The sequence below is a fragment of the Ursus maritimus genome, unplaced genomic scaffold (assembly GCF_017311325.1).
Source record: "Ursus maritimus isolate PB19 unplaced genomic scaffold, ASM1731132v1 scaffold_14, whole genome shotgun sequence".
NCBI classification, from domain to species: domain Eukaryota; kingdom Metazoa; phylum Chordata; class Mammalia; order Carnivora; family Ursidae; genus Ursus; species Ursus maritimus.
In genome coordinates this window covers 67,522,108-67,534,701 of record NW_024423786.1, presented here as the reverse complement: position 1 = coordinate 67,534,701, position 12,594 = coordinate 67,522,108, and the positions used below count along the sequence as shown (strand labels likewise).

The 12,594-nt window shown below is 45.9% G+C and overlaps 1 protein-coding gene across 1 annotated transcript in view; it reads left to right on the top strand.

The window, feature by feature from the left end:
* Window positions 1–156: 156 nt before the first annotated feature.
* The window catches only part of TTC19 (tetratricopeptide repeat domain 19), a 29,065-nt gene continuing 16,627 nt past the window's right edge, over window positions 157–12,594 (top strand). Inside the window, exons 1-7 of the mRNA XM_040630105.1 lie at window positions 157–355; window positions 441–574; window positions 2,446–2,556; window positions 3,031–3,069; window positions 3,802–3,858; window positions 4,174–4,235; window positions 6,488–6,582. Coding sequence (XP_040486039.1) covers window positions 172–355; window positions 441–574; window positions 2,446–2,556; window positions 3,031–3,069; window positions 3,802–3,858; window positions 4,174–4,235; window positions 6,488–6,582 — 682 coding nt within the window. The 5' untranslated portion in view covers window positions 157–171. The remainder of the gene's footprint in view (window positions 356–440; window positions 575–2,445; window positions 2,557–3,030; window positions 3,070–3,801; window positions 3,859–4,173; window positions 4,236–6,487; window positions 6,583–12,594) is intronic.

The window sequence follows — 12,594 nt, the reverse complement described above, 5'->3', positions numbered from 1 at the left end:
GGGGGCGGGGCGAGGCGCAGTGACGTCATCGCGCGTCACGCGCATGCGGGCGGCCACGACGACACCTCCTCCCTCCTCGCGGCCCGACCAATCCGGAGGGCGCTCGGCGCTGGGGGCGGGACGTCCTGGGATCCGGCCGGGCCTGCAGTGCGCCGAGGACGCCGCGCGAGCATGTACCGGCTCCTGAGCCCCAACCTGGGCCGAGGCCTCCTGCGGGCCGCGGGGCGGCGGTGCCGGGCCTGCTCGGCGCGCCTGCTCCCGGGGCCGGCAGGAGGCCGGGCGCCTGAGGTGGGGGTGCCGGCATCTCGAGTCGCGCCGCGCGGCGGAGGCCCGGGCCTGCTGCCGCTGCTGGCAGGTGAGGGGCGCGGGCCGGGCGGGGCCGGCCGGGCGGGGACCGGGGCGCAGGCCGGGCCCGGTGACCTCAGAGCCCCTTCCCGCAGCGCTCGCCTGGTTCTCGAGGCCCGCTGCGGCAGAGGAGCAGGAGGAGGAGCGGCAGGGAGCGGGCGGGGCCGCCGCCGAGGGCGCGGCGGACGAGGCCGAGGCCGAGATCATCCAGCTGCTGAAGCGAGCCAAGGTGAGGCAGCCTTTGTGAGCGAGGCCTGTTCGTTGGCCCTGGGGGTGCGCAGTGCTCGCTCCAGTTTCCCCAAGACTGGATGGGGGCTCCGGGGGTAGAATTGCCCGGAATTCGATGGGTCATGGTTGGGGGTGGGGGGGCGGCGTTGGCATCCATCCAGGCTTGTCAGACTCCAGAGCCCGCAGTCAAACCGCTGCAGTCCCCAGTGCAGATGGAGGTGGCACCACGGGCATCGCTCTTTTATCCGAGAAAAATTAGCGGAAATGTAGTTGTTTTTATCAGGGGGCCAGCCAAGCCGATGGGCCTGGCTTCGAGAATTGGGCATGTATGTAGCGTCCAGAAAACGCACTTGAGTGTTGGTTGTGCTCGGTTTGGTTCTGTTCTTTGTAAAGTCTTCCTTTTTGCCACATTCTTTTTTCTGTTTTGTCCTCCTCAGGTTATGTCATCTCTGCCACTGGGCTCGCTACCATCTCGGTGCTAACGACATCCAAATTTATATCCCTGTACTGCGGTGTGCTGCTGACATGCCCTCTCCACTTTGAGGCCTCACCTGCCTCTCACACCTGACTGTTGATCTCAAAGACCTCTCCCCAGCACATTCCTTCACCATCTTCTCTTTGCTACCATCTACTTAGTTTTTCAGCCTGGAAGCCTCCTAGGCATTCCTAAACCTTACCACTGCCTCTCAGTACACTTCCCAGCCCAGCAACAAATCCCGTTGCTACCAGATGCAAAGTATTTCTGAAATCTGCCCTTTTCTGTGTGCCCTCTGCTGCCATCCTGGCCACACTGCCACGGCCTGCCATCTGATAGTCTTGTCCGCCCTGTTGCCCCATGCTTCATGCAGCAGCCAGAATACTTTTTTTGAAAAATGTAAATTGTGGGGCGCCTGGGTGGCTCAGTCGGTTTAGCCTCCGACTCTTGATTTCAGCTTCGGTCATGATCTCAGGATTGTGAGTTCGAGCCCCACTTCCGGGCTCCCTGCTTGGTGGGGAGTCTGCTTGAGGACCCCCCTCCCCCCATCATGTGCATTCTCTCTCTCTCTCTCTCTCTAAATAGTCTTAAAAAAATATTTAAGTTAAAAAAATATAAATTAGATTGTGTTAACCTTTTTGCCTAAAAACTTTTGAGTGACTTCTCACTGTATTTATGATAAAATCCAAACTCCTTGCCAAGGCCTGCAAGACGCTACCTAACCTACCCCACTGTGCCTTGGCCACCCGTTTAGCAGTAATCCTCTGGCTCACTCTGTGTCCTCTTCACAACATGTGTTTCCTTTTGTTTCTTGAATGGTTTTTGAAAACCATTCTCTTCAGCCTGTAGGGCCTCTATTCATCCCTTATTCTCTGGGTCATTTTTCCCCGTAATTCCTGGTTGACTGTCATCCTTCCTACCTCAGTTTAACTGTCACTTCCTCCCTTCCTCAGAAGGCTTCTCTGACTCCTTTAGAGGGGACTCCTTATTGTTCCTTCTCATTACTTTTCTTCGTAGTTTATATCATTAGTTGTTACTAAGTTTATTTGTCCTACAGGGTTACTTCCAGCCTCTAGGAAGGGAAAAAGAGGATGTAGGACAAGCAGCTTCCTTATAAAATGGGATGCAAAAATTGCTCACATTCCTGGTGTCTGCATCTGTCGGCCAGACCTTTGTCACGTGGCCACACATAGCTGCAAGGGAAGCTGACCTCCCTGTCACCGTTGTAGACATAAAGCCTGGTGCAGAGTTGGAATTCAATAAATATTTGATGAATGAATGGATAGCTGTCTTCTGTGTCTTGGGATATATGGCCATATCCACTTCTGTCTGGTACCACATACATCTTCTTTCTTTAAATTTCATTTTCTATTCCTTTCTTTGTTTTCTCTTTTCAGTTGAGCATCATGAAAGATGAGCCAGAAGAGGCTGAGCTAATTTTACATGACGCTCTTCGTCTTGCCTATCAGAGCGATAACAGGAAGGCCATCACTTACACTTATGACTTGGTAACTCTTCTTACTAGGCTGAGCCACTGATGATGAAGGGTGGATTCAAGAGAAGGGTTGTTCCCTCTCCTGATTTACGCTCCTGACCTTCAGGATGTTGTAAAGCTCTTTGGTTTTTGTACTTACTGTGTCTCCTTTTGTTTTCAATTTTTATTACCCTTGGGTACTAACATTTTATTATCCTTCACCTATATGAAGTCTAAATCTCACACCAAAAGTAAATGTCATTAGTATTTGTTTTTTCCAGTGATGAATGGACCTAGATTTGGTTTGTCATCAGCAAAGATTGTGCAACTATTTACGTTCACACTATTGCTGTACTTTGATTTTAGCAAATTAGTTAAATACCTTTTTCTTTGAACTGTGTTTTTTATTTAGAGGGTAAAAGCAAAAGGGAGTCGTTAGCTTAAAGGTTTTGAAATTGAGTAGAACGCAGTGCTCTAAACTGAAAAACAATTTATAATTTGCTTTCAGATGGCCAACTTAGCATTTATACGGGGTCAACTTGAAAATGTAAGTAAGTAAATCACTTCGTGGTGTCTTGAATTTGTGAAGGACTAGCTTGAAGGGAACTCTTATTAGTAAGGGTACAAGCTCAGCTCCTGGAACAAAGAGACCCCAAAATAGAGGAACTCAAACAAGAAGGTGTATTTCCTTTAATGCATTATTCCGTAGACAGCTAGGCCCTGAAGAACAGTAGTTACCTTTGCTCCATGAAGTGGCCCACAAGCCTGAGTTTGTGCTAAGATGTGTTCTCGTCTGCATAAGTGAGCTGGCTCTCCCCCAGCCTCCCGGAAGGACGAAGAGGAGGAAGGGGCGGTCAGGCAGCTTCCTTATAAAATAGAACTGAAAAATTGATCACGTTCCTTCTACCCACATCTCTTGGCCAAATCTTCATCACATGACCCAACCTAAGTGCAAAGGAGGCTGACCTGTTAAAAACTGAGGAGATGTAACTAAAAGGATGGGAGAGTGAACAATTAGGGGATAGTTTGCTGTCTCTGCCACAGTAGGTTTAGATGAAAAGTTAATTTCTGAAGTTGGTTTCTGTTCATCACAGAGTAGTTTTTAAGGTGCCCAGAGGAGGTGGGGTCCTGGTATTTTTGTCTGTTTTCCCATCACAAGGGTATTTTTCTCGGTGTATATGAGTGACTGCGTTGTGTTTTACAAGGGGATGATGCATCAGACTAGTACTTAGAATCCAGGGTCCCAAGTAAAAGAAAAATCTTTTCCTTATGCTTTTAGGCGGAAAAACTTTTTAAAGCAACAATGAGTTACCTGCTTGGAGGGGGCATGCAACAGGTAAGGACATTGCCTAGGATTGGACCCTGGTGGAAGCAGTTTTCAGAATCGTTTTGCTTCCTGAAACCTCAGCTCAGCCCCCACCATGTGCTTTGGCGAAAAAAGGTGGATTATTTTTTTTCCTCTTGGACCCATATAAAAACTACCAGTCTTTCACTTGTGCAAAAACATAGTTACTGAGGGATCCAGTTGCCTAATTCCTCCAGAAGGATAAAAATTATGGCTTTTAGGCCAAAGTTATTCTAGATGTTAATCAGAAATAATCCACGAGTTAATTTAACTTATGAATTTTCTCCATTTCCTTTCTCCCAACAGGAAGACAATGCAATAATTGAAATCTCTCTGAAGCTGGCCAGTATCTATGCTGCTCAAAATAGGTGAGTAGAATCAGAATCTAGGTGTGGCGGCAGCCAGGAAGTTGGGCTATGGGCAGAGAACTTTAACCCTAGGATGTTATATAATTTTCGTTTGGCTTCTGGGTCTCAAAAAAACTGGGTGTTGCACACAGAGTGTCCCGTCCCCCACCCCACCCCCGCCATGTTTGAAATCTCTAGTCTTTCAGTTTTACCCCCCCGTTTCCAGTAGCCTGTTAAGTGGGGCATACTGCCCTCACGTCTCTGGCTGCACTGTGACAGAGCTAATCAACTTTTCTGTTCCTGCTTGAACTGGGAAGGGAAGTTATAGTTAGAACTAGTTTAGCTCTCCCTAGAAGAGGAGGGAGCAATGTAAAAGCTGTTGGGGTAATATACTTTGAAGGAACTGTTTTTGGATGTCAGTGTCAACAGACCGGGAAAGTAGATACATAGTTGAGTGATGCAGGGGCTGCTGTGGGAGTGTCTCCATGGCTAGTCCGCTGGCAGTGTCTTTAAAGCGTATAAAGGTGATCAGGTAGCGAATTTTAAGAAGGGGACACACCTCCGAGTCGAGGAGTGAGCTCTGCATAAGTAAGATAGGAAATTGGTGTTAATTTAAAAGTATTAGATGAGTCTAAAATCTTGTGAAGAAGAATCTTCCTGCTACTCAGGAAAGGCTCTAGAAAATAATTTGGATGTGTTGTGAAGGTCCCAGGAACACTGACGAGCGAGGCCTGGTGCCTTTCATTCTCTCTAGGTGGAGTTCAAAGAGGAAACACCTGGGATGTAAGCAAAGAACTCCTAGAGATTTATATACTTTGGAGTGCATTTCAGGGAGGACCCAAGAGTGGCTTTTCCTTAGGTTTTTAGTTGCTACAGCAGTTGGGTACCAGAGGTTTGGAATGACATCAGACCTGATGCTGTAACCACAGGGCTCATTGAGGCGAGGGGCCCTGGCACTGGTCCCAGCTGCCCTAGGCACCAGTTCCTTCGTTAGCAACAGAACCTGCTGGTTCCCTGCATTTGGGTGGACGCTATTGGGCTAGAACTTCTGCGGGCCTTTGGTTTCAAGTCTTTTGAGGAGCTTTGAGGTTGGCCCATGAGGGGGGACATCACAGCTGGGATCAGCCCCTCTTGGAGGGGTCACAAACAGAACTGGAGGTCGATAGGATATGAACTGGGATAAAAAGAAGCCCGAAGCTAAGCACAGTGGAGAGTAAGACGAATTCATGTTCTCATACAAGTGAAAGTAGTAGCCCCTGATAATTAGCCTGTTAGTTACTATGTACTCTTGTCACAAGTATTTTTTCATTTAGTTTTATTAAGAGAAGCAGGAGACCAGAATATATATAATTAGACTTGGGCTTAGGAAGGCTGATATTAGTAAGGGAATTGTTTCTCGACTTTTTGCTCTGACTAGAAACATCTGGTGGGCAGCCTCCCCCTGCTCCAAGTCCCGGCTGGATAGGGTCCCTCCTGCCAAAGTGTGGTCTGGAGAAGCTTCTGTTCTGAGAACAGAGTACAACAATGGGGTCATCTGTTCTCCCCTGCAAAGCACTAGAGGAGAAGGGGCGAGCTCTGAAGTGCCACTTCTGCTAAGAAACCAGAGCCACAACAGAAGACAGGAACCAGGGCTGAGCTTCTGGATGGAAAAGGAATTTCTGTTGTGTCTGTGCATCTCTTTCTAGAAACCAGCGGTTGTCACTTGTTCCCTCCAGAGTCCGTCTGCCTGATGTTTGGGTATCCTCTCCAATTGGTTGAGGGTCCTGAGCTAGATTCAGGCTAAATGCCTTCTAGTGCCATAGCCAGGGATTCCATTCATGTAAAAGAAGCTTTCCTTAAAGACTTAACAGGTTGGAAAGCTAATAAACAAAGCTAGTAAACCTCGTCAGAAATGGCACAAGATTAGTAGTTAGCGTCCTTCGTGCAGGTGGCCTGAGCCTCTGTTCATGTTAGTATTACTTTGAGTGGGGGTAAGGCTTTCCCAAATGGAGACACTGACTCACTGGAAGCCATTAGTGGGAGATGGTGGAAGCTACTGGCTCTGTCATTTACTAAGATCACAGCAGCATGCTTAGCTTTTTATGTCTTAAGCTAGGGTGACTAAAAACTTCTGCGACATGGCAGACTGATACTCCTTAGAAACTTGAAGCACCATTCCCTCTTCCCGTTGTACACTTCCTGTATTGCCAAGCTCGAACCCAAGCCCGGAAAATGCGAATGAAAGAGGAGTTTGTGAAGAGGTGAACAGCCGATTGCTGATCTTTGCTTTACAGACAGGAATTTGCTCTTGCTGGCTATGAATTCTGCATTTCAACTCTAGAGGAAAAAATTGAAAGAGAAAAGGAATTAGCAGAAGACATGTTGTCAGGTAGGGAAACCTGTTTTCTGGACGTTGCCTTTTTGCCACAGAGCTTTACTGTTACACTGTAATGGAGGGAAAGGTACCTGAATCGGGGGAGGGCGAGTTACCCATTTGGGGAATTCAGTGGCTATTTTAAGATCTCAGCAGAAGGTTTGGAATAAGATGTTTTGTTTAAATGACTTGATCACTGTTTGTTCTTTTAACCCTTTGGTGACATGTTCATAATTTATTTGTTGAGTTTACTGTATATGTTCTCTAGAAAATTGGGGCACGGAAAGGGAAGGTCTTTTTCTTTTCTCTTGATTCAGCTACCAGTCACAATGCTGCTTGATTGATTACCTTTTGGTCTTAGATATGTACCAAGTTACAAAAGGTGAAGAGAAGCTCAGGGTTTTTTGTTTTTTTAAGAGTTTTTTATTTATGTAGATAGAGAGAGAGTGAGCTAGAGCACAAGCGGGGGGAGGGGCAGAGGGAGAGGGAGAAGCAGACTCCCCGCTGAGCAGGAAGCCCAACATGGGGCTCGATTCCAGGACCCTGGGATCATGACCTGAGCCGAAGGCCGATGCCTAACTGACTGAGCTACCCCGGTGCCTCGAGAAACTCAGGTTTTTGTAGTTCATCTTCATTATGGCGGGAAGAACATCAGGAATGATGTTAGGAACAGAGCGGGGTGGTCAGGATGCTCTCTAGCTCTCAACTGTTCAGGTTTCTTAGCATGGTGTGAAATATCGGGACTTCTCAGATTCAGCATTGGTAATGCTTATTACTTCACATGTACTCTGTGCCAAGAGCTAAGAAGACGCTAGAGAAATGTGGCCAGCCCTTGTCCCTAAAGCAATACATACGACTTGAAAGAGTTACCTGTACTCTGTTGTCTTCAGTTTTCTCACTCTCTCTTTTTTTTTTTTTTTTTAGGATTTATTTTTATTATTTGAGAGAGAGCCAGGGTGGGGGCAGAGGCAGAGGGAGAGTCCCAAGCAGACTCCACACTGAGTGCAGAGCCTGACACGGCTTGGTCTCGTGACCCCGAGATCATGACCTGAGCCGAAACCAAGAGTCAGACACTTAACCAGGTGCCCCTCTTCCGGTTCTCTCTTGAACGTCAACCGGGTTTTCTCTTCCATTACTCTGCTGAAGCCCCATTTATCAAGGTCACGAGTTCTCAGTCGTTACCTTACCTGTTCTGCTTACTAGCAGCTCTGACCCCGGTACTGGAGACACTTTATTCACTTGGCTTCTGGGACGCCTCACCGGTCACTCACCTTCCCCTTTGCCACCTCTAAAGTTAGCAGACCTTGGGGCTCACACCCTAGGAGATAACATTTAGTCCCATACCTTTAAATATCAGTTACACACCTTCACCCCCAGCTTACACATGGACTACAGACATGAACCGGGTAAAACTGTCTACTTGACATCTTGACCTGAATGTCTAGTGGTCATTTCTCACTTAACATGTCTGAAACGGGTCTCTTCATTCTTTTTTAAAGATTTTATTTATTTATTTTGGAGAGAGAGAGAGAGCACGTTGGGGGGAAGGGGCAGAGGGAGAGAGAGAATCCCAAGCAGATTCCAAGCTGAGCATGGAGCCTGATGTGGGGCTCGATCTGACGACCCTGACTGAGATCATGAGCTGAGCCGAAACCAAGAGTCAGACACTTAACTGACGGAGCCACCCAGGCGTCCTGGGTCTCTTGATTTCTGCCCCTTACATACTGGCTTCTCTACCAGTCAGCCCAGTCAGTAAATGGCACCGCCATTCACTTAGTTGATTTAGCCAAGAACCTACAAATCACCTATGATCCCTGCCTCACTCCTGATGGGAAGTCATCATCCCTCAAGGTGTATCCATGTCAGACCACGTCTCATCCTCTCACCCTACTGCTTTGGTCCAGGCCATTATTGTTTCTTGCCTGAACACCTGTAAAATCTCCTCAAAGGTTTTCCTGCTTCTTTCCCTCACACAGTCTGTTATCCATGTAGCAGGCAGAGTGGTCTTTTAAAACTCAGTGCCTTTGCATCGCCTTTAGAGTAAGTTTCAGGACCCCTTGTCCTGTAAGGCCCTGCATGCTTTGACCCCTGCCTACTCCTACATCATCTGCTCTCCCCCGTGCTCATTCCACTTTGACCACACTGGTCTTGTCCCTGCTGTTCTGTACAAGCTTGTTGCCATCTCAAGGCCTTCTCACTTGCTCCCTCCTCGGGAGTCGTGTGCTGACTGAAAGAATGATCTCTTCCCACCTGTCCTTTACTTTTCTTCTTCACACTTGAAAGTAGAAGTGTGTGCGTGTCTGTTGTGTGCTCACGTTTATGTGGCCACTAAAAGTATACTTTTGCTCCAAGTGTTTTTTTATTTGTCTTCCCTATCAAAGAAGGTTAGGGATTTCATCTGTTTTTTTTTCACTGCTGAATTCTTTGCACTAGAACAGTGCCTGGCACGTAACGGAGGCTCAGTAATTGTTGACTATAAGAACAGTAGACCAGGGAGGGTTTCAGTGTGATATGGAAGTGCTTCTAGGGAATTCACAAAAGATGTAAAAACAAGTCTAGCTATTAAATAAGTCACTTTTGAACTACTCACACCCTTGCTTTCTTTCATTTGTAATATTGACTCTAGGCTGTTTCTTAAAAGTTTCTTTTTTTTTTTTTTAAGATTTTATTTATTTATTTGACAGAGAGAGAGAGATAGCCAGCGAGAGAGGGAACACAAGCAGAGGGAGTGGGAGAGGAAGAAGCAGGCTCACAGCGGAGGAGCCTGATGTGGGGCTCGATCCCATAACGCCAGGATCACACCCTGAGCCGAAGGCAGACGCTTAACCGCTGTGCCACCCAGGCGCCCCTGTTTCTTAAAAGTTTCTGACTCCACAAGTAATATGAGTGCAATTAAGGAAATTTAGAAAAGCATTAGGAAGAAAAAGATAAAAATCATCCATAATAGTACTTGAAAAAAACTGTTGATTTTTTAGTGTGTGTCTTTGCAGGCTTGTTTTTCCCCCTATGCTGTTTACATTTTAAAAAATAAATTGGGGATCATACTGTATATGCTTTTTTTTTTTAATTTAGTAAGGTATTGTGAAAACATTTTTTTTTTCCAGGCGAAGGAACTCTTGTTGGAGAAAGCAAACTAATTTCTATTATAAACGTTGTTATATTTTACTAGTTAGACGATACAGAAAATGTGTTACGTTATCCTTAATCTTATTTTTTCTAAAGAAATATATTCCACTCGATTTTATTTTATTTTTTTAAGATTATTTATTTGAGAGAGAGAGTGTACACACACGCGTGAGCAGGGGCAAGGGCAGAGGAAGAGAGAGAATCTCAGGCAGACTCCAAGCTGAGCATGGAGCCGGACGTGGGGCCTGATCCCATGACCCCGAGATCACGACCCGAGCTGAAACCAAGAGTCAGTCACTTAACCAGCTGCACCATCCAGGCGACCCCCCCATTCCATTTTAAACAAAGTAAATCCATTATTGAATTCATATGCTTTTAATTGACATGACTAACTCTATCCCAGAAGTGTTTACTTCAGCTCGCGTAAAAACTTGGGCTAGGGTACTCATTTTGTTCCTCATGTTGTAAATATGTATGTAATTTCTGAGGAAATGCCTATAAAAAATTAAGTGAAAATAGCAGATTACTAAACAGTATAGTTAAGAGGAGCCTAATTTTCTAGAATATGTACATTAAATATAGATATAGAGTTGGGTTGCATGATACCAAAATATAGGCAGTGATTATCTCAGGTTGGTAAATTTATAGGGGATTTATGTCTTATTTGTGTTTTTCTGCATATTCTATAGTTTCTTAGAACAAATTATTTTTTAAACTATTTTATTACCTATATAGTATAAGGAGTCAAGGAATGTTCTAAGAATTAATTTAAAAATAGCATTTCCTTGCCACATGGCTTCCTGGAGTCATTGTCAACTTTTTTTTTCTTTTTTTAAGATTTTATTTATTTATTTGACAGAGAGAGACATAGCGAGAGAGGGAACACAAGCAGGGGGAGTGGGAGAGGAAGAAGCAGGCTTCCCGCCGAGCAGGGAGCTGAATGCGGGGCTCCATCCCAGGACCCCGGGATCATGACCTGAGCTGAAGGCAGACGCCTAACGGTTGAGCCACCCAGGCGTCCCTCGTTGTCAGCTCTTAATCAATGTCCTCTGGTATTTTCCTTCATATTTCCAAATAACATAAAATTATTTCTTGATTTATTATTTTTAGAATCTGTTAACTTACGGAAAAGTGAAGACGCAGTGCGGCTTTGGTTGTGTCTGCGTTATTACGGATATATCAGTAGTGCGTGTTGTTAAGCCAAGTCACATGGTCACGTGAGCGCATCTGCTTTTGTGTACGACTTTTTTTTTTTTTTTTTTTTTTTTTTTTTAGATTTTATTTATTTGACCGAGAGAGACAGCCAGGGAGAGAGGGAACACAAGCAGGGGGAGCGGGAGGGGAAGAAGCAGGCTCCCAGTGGAGGAGCCTGATGTGGGGCTCGATCCCAGTACACTGGGATCACGCCCTGAGCCGAAGGCAGACGCTTAACGACTGTGCCACCCAGGCGCCCCTGTGTACGACTTTTTGTTTCCTCTGAAGTCAGAGGTGTTTTTGTTGCTTGTTTTTTATGTGTATGATTGTTCTGTTACCCGTAGTACTTGCTCTTCTTAGTTGCTAAGCTTCTCTGGGGCTCCGGGCCGCCTGTCGGCTGGCTTGCTTCCTGGCGTAGCTATCTGCAGCATTCAGTCCTCTTCCTGTCATGGCCTTAGTCACTTACCGCCTTTCTTCCTCTGCTGGTCATCTCCCACAGCTTTTGATCTTTGCCCTCTCGATTCTTCTGTGTTGGTCTTTTTTTTTTTCATTGTAGCTTTATATCTTTTTCATCCTTTAACCTCAATTTTAGCGATGCGTTGGGAGGGAGTAGAGATACGTGCCCGTGTTCAGCCCAGGATGGCGTATCTGCATGGAAAGGAAGTGTTCTGTGACGACATAGGTGGTGTCCAGATCTGTTTCTTTAGGTTAGTGTCTCAGACAAATTCCAGGTCAAAAGCAGCACATTTTAATATCGTTGATGAATATTGCAAATTTGCCCTTGAAAGGACTGTATTAATTTACATTTTCTGGTTCTGCGAATTTATTTGCTTTGTGACTTTGGTCAAATTAAGTAATTCCTATGCGCTTTTGATCTTCAGAATGGGAATAAGAGTAATACTCTCTCGTAAGACTGGTGGGAAGATTGAACGAGTCAGTATCAGTAAGGCACTTCGAGCAACGCCTGGTACAGAGTAGCTACTCCAGTGTTAACCATTGTTAGTTTTCATTATTGTAATAAGGCGGTGTGCCCCTTCTCAAAACTCACTGGTTTTGTTTTTTTTTTAAGATTTTATTTGTCAGAGAGAGCACAAGCAGGGTGAGTAGGAGAGGGAGAAGCAGGCTCCCCGCTGAGCAAGGAGGCTGATGCGGGGCTCGATCCTAGGACCCTGGGATCATGACCTGAGCTGAAGGCAGACGCTTCACCGACTGAGCCACCCAGGCGCCCCAACTCACTGATTTGTATAACCTTTGCCAGATTGGTGATATGGCCGTGATGCATAACTGGCTTTTCTTTGGTAAGCAGTGAGGTTGATCATTTATTGGTGTTTGGTAAGAATATTAACTCAGGGGGCACCTGGGTGGCACAGCGGTTAAGCGTCTGCCTTCGGCGTGATCCCGGCATTATGGGATCGAGCCCCACATCAGGCTCCTCCGCTGGGAGCCTGCTTCTTCCTCTCCCACTCCCCCTGCTTGTGTCCCCTCTCTCGCTGGCTGTCTCTATCTCTGTCGAATAAATAAATAAAATCTTAAAAAAAAAAAAAAGAATATTAACTCTGTCCCGTCAGGTTTTTTTCTTTTCCCTTGCTTGTGTCTATAGAGTTCATAGTTTTGTGGTTTTTTTATTTGTTTTAATTAAAATAAATGTGAAACTGACATTTGTATAGTTTAAGGAATAATGAGAACAGGCAATGACCCAGCACTAAC